This window comes from Centropristis striata, chromosome 7 (assembly GCF_030273125.1).
Source record: "Centropristis striata isolate RG_2023a ecotype Rhode Island chromosome 7, C.striata_1.0, whole genome shotgun sequence".
In the NCBI taxonomy this organism is placed as follows: domain Eukaryota; kingdom Metazoa; phylum Chordata; class Actinopteri; order Perciformes; family Serranidae; genus Centropristis; species Centropristis striata.
In genome coordinates this window covers 36,309,205-36,323,552 of record NC_081523.1, presented here as the reverse complement: position 1 = coordinate 36,323,552, position 14,348 = coordinate 36,309,205, and the positions used below count along the sequence as shown (strand labels likewise).

At 37.8% G+C, this 14,348-nt stretch overlaps 1 protein-coding gene across 1 annotated transcript; it reads right to left on the bottom strand.

The window, feature by feature from the left end:
- Positions 1-1,967: 1,967 nt before the first annotated feature.
- LOC131974944 (complement C1q-like protein 4) lies at positions 1,968-3,397 on the bottom strand. Its single transcript, XM_059337454.1, has 4 exons — positions 3,235-3,397; positions 3,078-3,116; positions 2,845-2,976; positions 1,968-2,744 (listed from the first exon to the last, which is right to left on the bottom strand). The coding sequence occupies exons 1-4, from the start codon at positions 3,395-3,397 to the stop codon at positions 2,461-2,463; spliced, it is 618 nt and encodes a 205-aa protein (XP_059193437.1). The 3' UTR covers positions 1,968-2,460.
- Between the last annotated feature and the right edge of the window lie 10,951 nt (positions 3,398-14,348).

Here is a 14,348-nt window from a genome sequence, read left to right as displayed (position 1 = left end):
TATTATTACCAACCAATCAACCAACCAACCACCAAACTAACCAACCAACCAACCAACCAAACAACCAACCAACCAACCAACAACCAAACCAACCAAACCAAACCAAACCAACCAACCAACCATCCAACCATCCAACCAACCAACCAACCAACCAACCAACCAACCAACCAACCAACCACCAAACCAACCAACCAACCAACCAACCAACCAACCAACCACCAAACCAACCAACCAACCAACCAACCAACCAACCAACCAACCAACCAACCAACCAACCTGATGCAATTTTATCAAGTATAAATCTTCTCTAAACAGTCCAGCCTGCGGAGCCTGCAGCATAGTTTCTCTCTTCAATATCTGCCTGATGTTAAAGATGTTAAATCGTGATGCAGCTGTGTCAGATTTGACTCATGGTGCCCGCTGTTTCTATGGTTTTGCACGATAGGAAAAAGTTTTTGTTGTTTGATATTTTGGAGTGAAGGAACCTCAGAGTGTCCTTGTGATGAACAAGAGTAGCATTTGTTTCCTGTTGGAGGTTAAAAACGCTTGTTACCTTTTATGTGAATGTGAGCAGCCTGAAGAGACAGACTGCAGACTGTGTCCTCGCTGCAGCTGATCTCAGCTCAGACTGTCTCTCAGGACTCTGCTGCCATCTCGTGGTACAATGTCACATCTGCTGACATGAAGGTTTCTTTCCATCTTTTATACTTGTGAGGAAGCATCAACTCCCTCACTAGCTGTTGCTTAAACCCCTTTTTATACAGGTGCATCTCAATACATTAGAATCTGATGGAAATGTCCATTTCAGTAGTTCAAGTCAAACAGCTCCAACCAAGTATTGAGTCATATAGATGGACATACTTTTCAGAGGCCAACATTTCCATATTAAACATACTTTTTAAAATTGGTCTTTTGTAATATTCAAATATTTTTGAGACACTGGATTTTAGGTCTTCATTAAATGTAAGCCATAATCATTATAATTAGAAGAAATTATCAAATTAGGACATGGAAGGTTTCATTGTGTATGCAATGGATCTATATAATGTCTTATTTCCACTTTTTGAATTGAATTACTGACATGAATAAACTTCTCTATGGTATTCTAAGTTATTGAGATGCACCTGTGTGTGTGTGTGTGTGTGTGTGTGTGTGTGTGTGTGTATATATATATATATATATATATGAAGCCACTAAAAAAGTCTCTAAAAGCTTTTTAAAAAAAATCTGAACCTTTAGTTTAGTAACTTTATAAGACTGATTTAGGTGAATTGGCTATATTTTCTCTGTTTTACAGAATGGTGCCCCGATGACTTAGAGTAAATCAAGTCATTAATTTTTTATAATGAATAAGTATTTATGATAATTGTTAATTATTCTGATAGCCATCTCACCACACTTTTGAACCACGAGACCCACACAAGTGTTGCTCAGGTTCATCCTTACATATCTGATATCCTTTTGGGAGGGATAGCATTTATGATAATGCCGTTTTTTACATTTTTGATGCTCCGGTATGAGGCATCCTATAACTGTTAGAGATAACATCCCTACATTAATAGTGCCCCGTGCAAGGTATTTTTTTATCTTTAAAAGAGGCATTCTAAAATCTCTACAAAGTGCATGATGAATTAATTAATTTACAGAATGAATAAATGAATGTTAAAATAAATATAGAAATTATATATAAAATAATAAATACATGAGTGACAGAATTAATAAATACTTGTTGAAATAAATCCAACAATACATGTGTAAATAAAAGAACCAATACATTTAATTAAATACAATTTAATTCTGACCAAAATAAATACAAAATAAATCGATAAATCAAAGAAACATACTGAATTAAATGAATGATAATTAAATAAATGTTGAATAAATACAGAAACAAACCTGTAAGTAGAAGAGTAAAAAAACAAACAAACAAAACAATAAAAAAAGGCCACAGGTAGAGTTTTGGTGATATATTTATTTGTTAATTCGCATGTCCATGGTTAATGTTTGTCTTTATGCATATGTATAGAGATGAAAAAATAACATAACATATTACATTTCAGATCTATTAACCCTCTTAAACCCCACAAGCCTGCAGGGGTAAAAAAAAAATCACTTAAAATACAGTGTTTGTTGTAGAAAGAAGCTAAAGTTTCAGACAGTCCCCTGATTGAATCATAGTTTATCAAAGTTAATGTTAGAAATAATAACCAAAATGAAGCTTAAATTTGTCAGCACTTGGAAAAGTGTTTGAATATAGCTTTAATTTTATTTCAAAAATACATTTTTAAAACATGATTTCTGATTTCTGTCATTCTAACTGTGCTATTCTGCCCAAAGACATGTTTGAATGATTTCCACTTCTAGCCATGATTGTGCTGATTCCAAGAAAAAACAAGAACACAGAGAGTAAAATGTAAAAAAAGAACAACAAAATAACCGTGAAACTGAAGCGTTTCTGTCTCACATGGGGAAAAGCAGATGACCGCTGAATGTGCTGTAGTGATTCACATCGTCGAACACCTTCGAATTACGACACAGTCGCAGAAACACGGCATCTCTGACCTCCAGGAGCAGCGTGACGCTGTTGGAAGCCATCCCGAAATAGGCCTTCTGCCTCTCATACGTCGAGAAGATGCCCTCCGAGTTCTTGATGAGGACAGCACAGGCGGGATGTTTGTCGTCTCCATGTACACCGATTTGCCACTCAAAGTGGTACGCTCCTTTCACCGGTGCGGTGAAAACACCTGTAAGATTTTTAAATGCGGCTTTGAATCATCTCACAAACAGACTGACATCATCTGCATATAATCAGAGTTTAGGGGTTAAGTTTCAGAGTGGAGGTACCTGTGTGTTTGTTGTAGCCATCTCCGATGTTGGTCTGGACGTGTTTGAAGATCAGCGTGGTGGGGTGTGAAAACGGTCCCTTAGTCTCTGAACCTGAAGTCACCAGAGCGACGGAGAACGCCACCTGTGTGCCTGACAAAGACAACAGCAAGGCCCAGAAAAATATTAGAATTATCCCGTTTTCAAGAAGTTTGCGTGTTGAATTTTTCTACTGAAGCGATGAAAATTGTTACCTTGCTGATTTTTCAGTTTCTGCAGCTCTGCAGCTTGTTCTGCAAAAAAACAAAATGTCTTTAAAGGTTGGATAATCTCATCTTGTATCAATCGCAGACCCCACAATCAAAATCTAATTGAAAGTAAATATAATATTGTATTGTGAATTAACCATACCTTCATTCTCCACATGTAAGAGTCTGATCTCCTCCTTCTGCTCATTCAGTGAGGCAGCCATGTTTCTCAGAGCTTTGCACGGATAACACTGGCGGGTGCTTTCAACCATAAAGGCTGAGGCGGCGAACACCAGCAGCAGCAAGAAACTCTCAGTGACCTTCATCCTCACACTCCCTGTTAAACTGAGTCGTCTGTCAACCTGCGGCAGCTTTATACAGAGAGGACTGAAGGAAACACACAGGTGCAGAATGTTTCCTCATTCCTCATTCCATACGAAAATAAAAACTTTACACATGATTCAGTGTGTCGACATCAGAATGAGGAACACAGAGGGAAACCACTGAATCATGTTTGAATCAGATGATTTGTAACATTAAATATCTTTCCTCATTCCTCCTGAAACGCCTCTTTTTTCAAAAAGCAAAAATTGTAATAACAATCCCAATAATTATAGAGAGGAAATGAAATGGTGTATTGAATCTGTCAGAATTCTTCTCTGGGTTTTTGAAAAAAATATATAATTTACTACAAGAGTTTGCAAGAGCTCTGAAAAACAGGACTAGAGGCTGTAAGAGAGTTCCCATCCGTGTCCGGCCATAATTTCTATAAAAACATAAAAGTCAGAAAATAATATTAAAGTTTGTACTACACCTGCTGCAGAATGATCTTCACTTTGTCCTTCTTGGTCTCTGCATGTAGCTTCAGCCTTCCTGTTGAAGATGAGATGAACACTAACTCTTATATACTCTGACAAAACCTGGAACTGAAGCCACACACTGACAACAGATTTGTCCAAGTTGGGAAATATGACTCTCTGTTTAATTTCATTGGAATTGATCTAGGGATGGTGTTGACGACAATGCCCTGTTACACCTGCTGTGAAAGCAAGCTTTAATATTTACCAAGGTATAGGGTTGCCAACTCCCCGAAAAATAAATAAGGGACACTTCATTGGCAGGGCCGGCCGACCCGATTGCCTTCACCCATCCTGGCGTGGGGACATTTTTTAGCCCCTTTTTTGTAAGTAAAATGATTTTTTTAACAATTTGACTGGAACCTGAATTGAATTAGATGCATATTTTTGTGTGACATGAATACATGGAAAACAAATGATTATCCAGCAATTCACTTGAACACAAAATAACAATTAGGCCCTGTTTTTCAAAGATGTAGTGGAGTTTGCTGATAACAATTTGATTCACTTCTTTTGTTGGCTTTTAAAATGCAGCATGTATGCAATTGAATGGCCATTTTGGAAGATTATAGCATTCCATAATTCCAAATTGGTTCAGTAAAAAGGCATTAAATTCATGTCATGAACACATGGGGACCTGGTCTTCAAGAATGCACTGGAGTTTGCTGATAACAAATTGATGTATTTATTTTATTGGAGCAGCATGAATACAATTGAATGGCTATTTTGGAGTCATGCAGCTGACAAACGGACCGTAAAGTGTAATGTAATTGCGCACTAAAATTTAAAGTGCAGATGGCGTGACCGCAGTACTGGAAGCATGTTGTTTCAGATCAGTCCGCCACCATGGGCTACGGAAAAAGAGCGGCAGCACAATGTGCAGTGTGCTTTATAGATGTTATCACGCACTTTTTCCAACCAGGTGCTTCCTTTTACCCATTCTTCAATATTTTTGCATCCTTTTCTGTTTTTTTCTCGGAGGGGTACTAGACACATTGCTGCTCGAAGGTGTAGCGCCCCGTAAAGCAGTGTCGGGCCGGCGTCTGTGTCACTGTCACCTACGCATGCTGCTTTGTTGTCTTCTGCTCTCTTCTCCTCGACCAATGGGATGAGCGTATTCTGTATCGTCATACTCGTGTGTGAATATGCTGTCAGCTCATTGGTCACAGAGCAGGACGGGGCCTTGGAACAAGTTTACCGTAAGTTTACATATAAAGCGACCTGTTATTAAATTCTCAATGGCATTTACTGACTATTTTTTGACTGTCACGATAATACGGGACAAAGTGCGTCCCTTTTCACCTCAATACGGGACGGGTGCTTTTGTTTCTAAATACGGGACGATTCCGTTTTTCAAGGGACGGTTGGCAACCCTACCAAGGTATCAGTTGGCATGGACCTCCTCATCAAAGACTGCCCGGGGCAGTGCTTCAGACTGGTACATTTACAAGCACAATCCAGGGTGAGGAAAAGTCTGGGACGTTGCCAACCATAAAAAAAAAAAAATGTAAAAAAACCCCCGAAGAAATGTGGATTCTGTGTGGATCAGGGGAATTTGTCCATCCAGTCCACATGTCCTTGAAATCATACAAGGTTCATGTACAATCTCAGACGCAATCCCGTCAGCTCCCATGCATACCTTTAGGTAATATTGATTTTTGTAGTTAATGCACTGTGCCTTTTGTAGAGCGGCAATGTACAATAGCTTGCCCCAAAATGACAATGCACAATATTGTTTAGTGGCAACAAAGCTGCCGCTCTTGAGCTGCAGAAATTTAGGAAACCTAAACTCATTAAAACATGACCTTTGACACAGACTCACAGAGCAGCTTGTTACAATGCTTGACACTTTAATTTTTGCATCAGACAAGAAACAACAGTTCACTCTGCTGAATAAAGTTGTGCCAGAAGCATTCAGCACATTCAGTCTGCTCTTATTAAATACATAAGATCTCAGACCATAGCTCCTTTGTTACTCGTCGCTTCATTCCGTTGCAGAGATAGAAAAGAAATAAAGATGTAACAGGTTATATTTGAGACAGATGGAACAAAAAGTATGAGTATTTAAACACACATCCACCTCTGTTTGAGCACTTGGCTTGGTGTCCTGTGCCACACTTCCACAGAAATGTGTGCTTAATGTTTTATTTGCACTGAGTAAAGACTTTGTCTTAGTAGGTAATCAAGCTTGCGGTGGCGATCAGGGCGTGTGTGACACAGCAACACATCTTCATGGGACAGTAGGCCTACTGGGATGATAAAATCAATATTTGTTTAACCCTCATTATTTATTTTTCTTAAAACAAGGGAACCATGATAGAAATAATTCCCTGAAAATGTCTTATACATTTATATTTTTATTGCTGTATGTGATCCATTTTGGCAATTTCTCTACATTTGCCACTAAGGGTGCACCAATTGCAATTTTCTGGCCGATCATCGATTTTTAAAAAGCCTGACCTGCCGATTCCGATTTTAACCGATGCCGATTTTTTTATAACTCACAGCATCACCTTCAATGTTTGCATCTTATTTTATTGAAAAAACAATAACACAGCAGTATTTTTCTTTAACAAATATAGGAAATCACAATGTCTGAGGTAGTTGATAAAAAATTGAACTTCAAATAAATAGCAACAATTTACAGGACATACTAACGAAAGAACTGAAACCAAAAATAAAATGTCCTGAGTTTTTGGTTTCGTTATAGTACAGCATACATACAACTAGAGATGGGCATCGATTTTCAAATATTCGAATAGTCATTAAATCATTCTTGAAAAATAGTTGCTAAGGGGGTCTGAAAAGTTGCTTAATTTAGCAACAAAGTTGGGAGCACTGCTTCACCTGTGGGGGGGTATTATTGAGGTAGAGAAGATCGCTAGATAAGATCGGTTTGACATAAAAGAATCGACCCCGCAAAATTAAGGAAATTAAGGAAATCGGTGCACCCCTATTTGCTGCATGATTTGCAAATAACAAATACTGTTTTTTTATGTACAATGTTATTTAGAATACACTGTGAGCACCTTGATGTGTTTACATTAGAGGAGCCTGTCAAGTTTTTTGCTCACAGAGCAGCTTGTTACAATGCTTGACACTATAATTTTTGCATCAGACAAGAAACAACAGTTCACTCTGCTGAATAAAGTTGTGCCAGAAGCATTCAGCACATTCAGTCTGCTCTTATTAAATACATAAGATCTCAGACCATAGCTCCTTTGTTACTCGTCGCTTCATTCCGTTGCAGAGATAGAAAAGAAATAAAGATGTAACAGGTTATATTTGAGACAGATGGAACAAAAAGTATGAGTATTTAAACACACATCCACCTCTGTTTGAGCACTTGGCTTGGTGTCCTGTGCCACACTTCCACAGAAATGTGTGCTTAATGTTTTATTTGCACTGAGCAAAGACTTTGTCTTAGTAGGTAATCAAGCTTGCGGTGGCGATCAGGGCGTGTGTGACACAGCAACACATCTTCATGGGACAGTAGGCCCTCATTGTTTATTTTTCTTAAAACAACATCTTTTTTTCGGAGCTTAGAAAAATGCAATACTGTTGACTTGATCAGACCGTAACGTTCAGCAGTCACTGGAGCGGGAAAACTGTAGATTGCTCCATCCAGGTCAGGAGCAAGGTACCGCCCCATAGCGGAGGAGTTCTCTCAAGGTCTTGTTTCCAAGCGAGTGTCGTTGTCTGTTGAGGTGAGAGGCTTTTAAAGCTTATGAGGTACCAGTCCATTTAAAATCTGACCCTCATCTATGGTCATGAACTTTGGGCAGTGACCAAAATAATGAGGTTGCAGATGCAAGTTGCCAGAATGATTTTCCTTTGTAGGGCGTCTTGGCTTAGCATTGGAGTAAACGTGAGGAGCTCAGATATGTGAAAGGAGCTGCTCTTTTGCATGCACTTTTAGGCTCCCCCAAATGCTGGGCTTACACCAAAATATTTCCCCAGTCCCAGACTAAAAGCTGAAAGTATTTAGCAAATCTATGAGTTTTACTGGAGTCACGGCGCTCCCGTCATCTCCATGGTTAAGTTTAAGGCAGTAATCTGCTCTGTTTCATATCAGTCTTTTCCTAGTCTTGGTTTGGATAATATCAAACATGTTTGATATTATCTCAAGTCTCAGTGACGTAACACAATCACCAACCAACAGATGAGCGAACCCGGTTTCCAGACCGGCCAGTAAAACCACTTCCACAGGAAAAAGTATCATCACAATAATGCTAGTAAGCTCAGTCCTATAAATACAAATATAGTGATGTCATATATTTAGATTTTTGGGGGCTGTTTCTTAGTAAAGAGAACAGTAAGGAGACCCAGTTAAAATGAATGAATGAATGTATACATAAATAGATAATAAATAATCAATGATTAATGTATGGTTAACTAAATGAAAGTTAATAGAGCTGATAAATATAATTATTCAATTTAACAAATTATAATTAAATAGGACATAAGTGAAAAATATAATTTTCCTTTCCTTTATTCCTCATATCTATTTTTACTGTTAAATAGTCAAGTTTTCATTCTTTTTTTGTTTTTGTTTTTTTCAACACAAACCTCTGAACACAATAGAGCAGCTGGAGCCAAAAGCTGCTTCTCCTATGTAAGTTTTTACTAAGAGCATGATGGGAAAAAATTGAATGGTAGGTAAAAAAAATGCTAAAAGTATCTAGTTGTAGTCTTGTAATTAGTTACCCTGAAAGATTCTCAGTCTGAGGCTAGACTGGGACTTAAAACTCTCAACACTTGTCTTTAGATGTGAGAGCCTCGAGGTTTCTTTTCTTTTCCAAATCTTTTTAAAGTCTTCTGATGTAAAGGTATCATTAGAGGATGTAAAGCTATTCTGTGTTTTAGGTCTTCTTCTTGTGTAGCTGGACATGATCGATTGTGTAGCCTCACCTGGGTGATTGTGCTCTGCGTCCCACCTGGCTGGCTGCAGAATAATGACTTGGCTGCTTTATGTGTCCTGCTACCTGGACCCTGATGAGTGCTGAACTATGGATGGATCGATGGCTTGTATTCTTGGTTTAGTTTCATTCGCGTTTACTGAGCACTCATTCTGAAGTTGGATCCTCTCACTTCATCACTTAATTACTGTTTAGTCAGTGTAGTTCAAGTCAAGCAGCTCAAATGTTGTGTAATATAAATGTTAATTTTCTTCTGCACTGTAAAAAATGTCTTTTTACGGTGAAAAACTGCTAAACCATGATAGTAAAAGACTGTAAAATATCAAACCAACCAACCATCCAACAAACCAACCAACCAACCATCCAACAAACCAACCAACCAACCAACCAACCAACCAACCAACCCCCCAACCAACCAACCAACCACCAAACCAAGCAACCAACCACCAAACCAACCAAACAACCAAACAACCAACCAACCAACCAACCAACCAATCAACCACCAAACCAACCAATCAACCAACCAACCAACCAACCAACCAACCAACCAACAACCAAACCAACCAAACCAAACCAAACCAAACAACCAACCATCCAACCAACCAACCAACCAACCAACCAACCAAACCAACCAACCAACCAACCAACCAACCAACCAACCAACCAACCAACAACCAAACAAACCAAACCAAACCAACCAACCAACCATCCAACCAACCAACCAACAACCAAACCAACCAACCAACCAAACAACCAACCAACCAACCAACCACCAAACCAACCAACCAACCACCAAACCAACCAACCAACCAACCAACCAACCAGTGTTTTCTTAACTGTTTTAATGTCACATGCCTCTCTCACAAGGCTGATGCAATTTTATCAAGTATAAATCTTCTCTGACCAGTCCGGCCTGCGGAGCCTGCAGCATAGTTTCTCTCTTCAATATCTGCCTGATGTTAAAGATGTTAAATCGTGATGCAGCTGTGTCAGATTTGACTCATGGTGCCCGCTGTTTCTGTGGTTTTGCACGATAGGAAAAAGTTTTTGTTGTTTGATATTTTGGAGTGAAGGAACCTCAGAGTGTCCTTGTGATGAACAAGAGGAGCATTTGTTTCCTGTTGGAGGTTAAAAACACTTGTTACCTTTTATGTGAATGTGAGCAGCCTGAAGAGACAGACTGCAGACTGTGTCCTCGCTGCAGCTGATCTCAGCTCAGACTGTCTCTCAGGACTCTGCTGCCATCTAGTGGTACAATGTCACATCTGCTGACATGACGGTTTCTTTCCATCTTTTATACTTGTGAGGAAGCATCAACTCCCTCACTAGCTGTTGCTTAAACCCCTTTTTTTTTCTTTAACAAAAGTGCACAGACTCATTCACAGTTTTCTTTGTTTCCTTTCTTTGTATCAAATGGTTAGATGATAAATTTAGGAATACAAATGATTTACTTTGCATAAAGCTCAGTTAAGTGAAAGCCATAACCTGTCCTTTGTGCTGGTGCTTAAAGTGCTAAAAGCTCAGTTAAGTGAAAGCCATAACCTGTCCTTTGAGTCCTTTGTGGAGGCCATCTTGTGCTGGTGCTTAAAGAGGAAGCACGCCACAGTTGCAGCCCTTTTATCATGTATGTGAATAGGTGGGTACTTGCATCTGATTGGTCAAAGGATGTGTAATGAAAATGACAGCTTATTAAGATAAATTTTGAATAATAAAGAAATGTTTCACTTAATTTGAATGTATAACATTAATGATCACATATTGAATAGATTAAATGGGGTTTGTTGGTGTGAGCAAGCTAAGAATAACTATGTATATCTGTGTTTCACCTTGTCACCTCTCATGTTATAGTGCTGACCTGATAGGCCAGTTTGAACTGGCAAGGCGGGCTCTCATACTACATATATGAGTGACATGACAGAGACAGAGGCTGATAGAGGGAGAGCGTGTCTGAACTGTTTGAGCTGTGACAGTTTTTTTCACTCAGACTTTTATTTTCAGTCTCAAAAAAAAAAGAACAAGACAAAATAAAATATTAGTTATTTTTCAGCATAACTCCTGGCTATTGTGACGTTTTTTTGTCCTCCCCAAGTCTCACTATGTTTCCCTGTACCTCACATTGCAACAATACTTCTGTTTTCATCCATTTCTTTTTCTTTCTTACTTTTAATTTGCTTTCCCTTTTCTTTTTCTGTTATTTAAGTTTTTATTCAATTTCTTATAGGTCAAACATCATACAAAAGACACCAAACTTCCACACAAACAAATCGACCATATTAAACAAAAATACATAAAATAAAAACAAAAAATGCATATACATGCAAATACAAATACATACACAAATCCCAGCCCATAAACATTTCCCAACACTAAACACTATGTTCGCAAAGTTAGTATATGATAATATATATACACGCATATATACATATACATATACATATACACATACACGCAAGTCGTCCTCCCCTTATATGTTGTAGGCACCTATTCCCCTCTTATATGATTCAGAAAATGACCCCAGACCTGGTTAAATTTCCCTTTGTTATCATTCAACCTTGCTATCATCAATTCATAGGAGGCATTGTCTGTCATCAACTTCATCCAGTCAGCAAATTCTGGTTGAGTCTGACTCTTCCAGTGGCGAAGAATAATTCTAGCTGCAGTGATGAAGCCTGTCAATGCGAAACCGAATTCTGCTCTTAATATTCCTGGTGGTGACCTGGACCTGTCTACCAGTAGACAGAGCTGGGGGGATTCTGGTAGAGCTTTTCCAAGCCATTCACACAGTTTCCCTATAACCTCTTTCCAGAAAGGAAAAACCAAAGAGCATTCCCACAGTGAGTGTAAGAAGGTCCCTGCCTGTGCATTACACTTCCAACACAGGTTGTTCTGCATCAAGCCCATTTTATGGTGCCTTACTGCCGTATAATAATACCGATGAATAATTTTGTAATGCGTGAATTTGCCACGGACGTCCCTGATGGACCACCCTGTGTTTGTTATTATTATTATTACCAACCAATCAACCAACCAACCACCAAACTAACCAACCAACCAACCAACCAAACAACCAACCAACCAACCAACAACCAAACCAACCAAACCAAACCAAACCAACCAACCAACCAACCATCCAACCATCCAACCACCAAACCAACCAACCAACCAACCAACCAACCAACCAACCAACCAACCAACCAACCAACAAACCACCAAACCAACCAACCAACCAACCAACCAACCAACCAACCAACCAGTGTTTTCTTAACTGTTTTAATGTCACATGCCTCTCTCACAAGGCTGATGCAATTTTATCAAGTATAAATCTTCTCTGACCAGTCCAGCCTGCGGAGCCTGCAGCATAGTTTCTCTCTTCAATATCTGCCTGATGTTAAAGATGTTAAATCATGATGCAGCTGTGTCAGATTTGACTCATGGTGCCCGCTGTTTCTGTGGTTTTGCACGATAGGAAAAAGTTTTTGTTGTTTGATATTTTGGAGTGAAGGAACCTCAGAGTGTCCTTGTGATGAACAAGAGGAGCATTTGTTTCCTGTTGGAGGTTAAAAACGCTTGTTACCTTTTATGTGAATGTGAGCAGCCTGAAGAGACAGACTGCAGACTGTGTCCTTGCTGCAGCTGATCTCAGCTCAGACTGTCTCTCAGGACTCTGCTGCCATCTCGTGGTACAATGTCACATCTGCTGACATGAAGGTTTCTTTCCATCTTTTATACTTGTGAGGAAGCATCAACTCCCTCACTAGCTGTTGCTTAAACCCCTTTTTATACAGGTGCATCTCAATACATTAGAATCTGATGGAAATGTCCATTTCAGTAGTTCAAGTCAAACAGCTCCAACCAAGTATTGAGTCATATAGATGGACATACTTTTCAGAGGCCAACATTTCCATATTAAACATACTTTTTAAAATTGGTCTTTTGTAATATTCAAATATTTTTGAGACACTGGATTTTAGGTCTTCATTAAATGTAAGCCATAATCATTATAATTAGAAGAAATTATCAAATTAGGACATGGAAGGTTTCATTCTGTATGCAATGGATCTATATAATGTGTTATTTCCACTTTTTGAATTGAATTACTGACATGAATAAACTTCTCTATGGTATTCTAAGTTATTGAGATGCACCTGTGTGTGTGTGTGTGTGTGTGTGTGTGTGTGTGTGTGTGTGTGTGTGTGTGTATATGTATATATATATATATATATATATGAAGCCACTAAAAAAGTCTCTAAAAGCTTTTTTAAAAAAATCTGAACCTTTAGTTTAGTAACTTTATAAGACTGATTTAGGTGAATTGGCTATATTTTCTCTGTTTTACAGAATGGCTCCCCGATGACTTAGAGTAAATCAAGTCATTAATTTTTTATAATGAATAAGTATTTATGATAATTGTTAATTATTCTGATAGCCATCTCACCACACTTTTGAACCACGAGACCCACACAAGTGTTGCTCAGGTTCATCCTTACATATCTGATATCCTTTTGGGAGGGATAGCATTTATGATAATGCCGTTTTTTACATTTTTGATGCTCCGGTATGAGGCATCCTATAACTGTTAGAGATAACATCCCTACATTAATAGTGCCCCGTGCAAGGTATTTTTTTTATCTTTAAAAGAGGCATTCTAAAATCTCTACAAAGTGCATGATGAATTAATTAATTTACAGAATGAATAAATGAATGTTAAAATAAATATAGAAATTATATATAAAATAATAAATACATGAGTGACAGAATTAATAAATACTTGTTGAAATAAATCCAACAATACATCTGTAAATAAAAGAACCAATACATTTAATTAAATACAATTTAATTCTGACCAAAATAAATACAAAATAAATCGATAAATCAAAGAAACATACTGAATTAAATGAATGATAATTAAATAAATGTTGAATAAATACAGAAACAAACCTGTAAGTAGAAGAGTAAAAAAACAAACAAACAAAACAATAAAAAAAGGCCACAGGTAGAGTTTTGGTGATATATTTATTTGTTAATTCACATGTCCACGATTAATGTTTGTCTTTATGCATATGTATAGAGATGAAAAAATAACATAACATATTACATTTCAGATCTATTAACCCTCTTAAACCCCACAAGCCTGCAGGGGTAAAAAAAAATCACTTAAAATACAGTGTTTGTTGTAGAAAGAAGCTAAAGTTTCAGACAGTCCCCTGATTGAATCATAGTTTATCAAAGTTAATGTTAGAAATAATAACCAAAATGAAGCTTAAATTTGTCAGCACTTGGAAAAGTGTTTGAATATAGCTTTAATTTTATTTCAAAAATAAATTTTTAAAACATGATTTCTGATTTCTGTCATTCTAACTGTGCTATTCTGCCCAAAGACATGTTTGAATTATTTCCACTTCTAGCCATGATTGTGCTGATTCCAAGAAAAAACAAGAACACAGAGAGTAAAATGTAAAAAAAGAACAACAAAATAACCGTGAAACTGAAGCGTTTCTGTC

Bases quoted from the DNA above. Each gene is read 5' to 3' on its own strand.
- LOC131974944 (XM_059337454.1), bottom strand. From the start codon at position 3,397: ATGAAGGTCACTGAGAGTTTCTTGCTGCTGCTGGTGTTCGCCGCCTCA. The intron at 3,117-3,234 runs GTATGGTTAATT...GTTTTTTTGCAG, and splicing joins CTTACATGTGGAGAATGAAG to AACAAGCTGCAGAGCTGCAG. The intron at 2,977-3,077 runs GTAACAATTTTC...TGTCTTTGTCAG, and splicing joins GAAACTGAAAAATCAGCAAG to GCACACAGGTGGCGTTCTCC.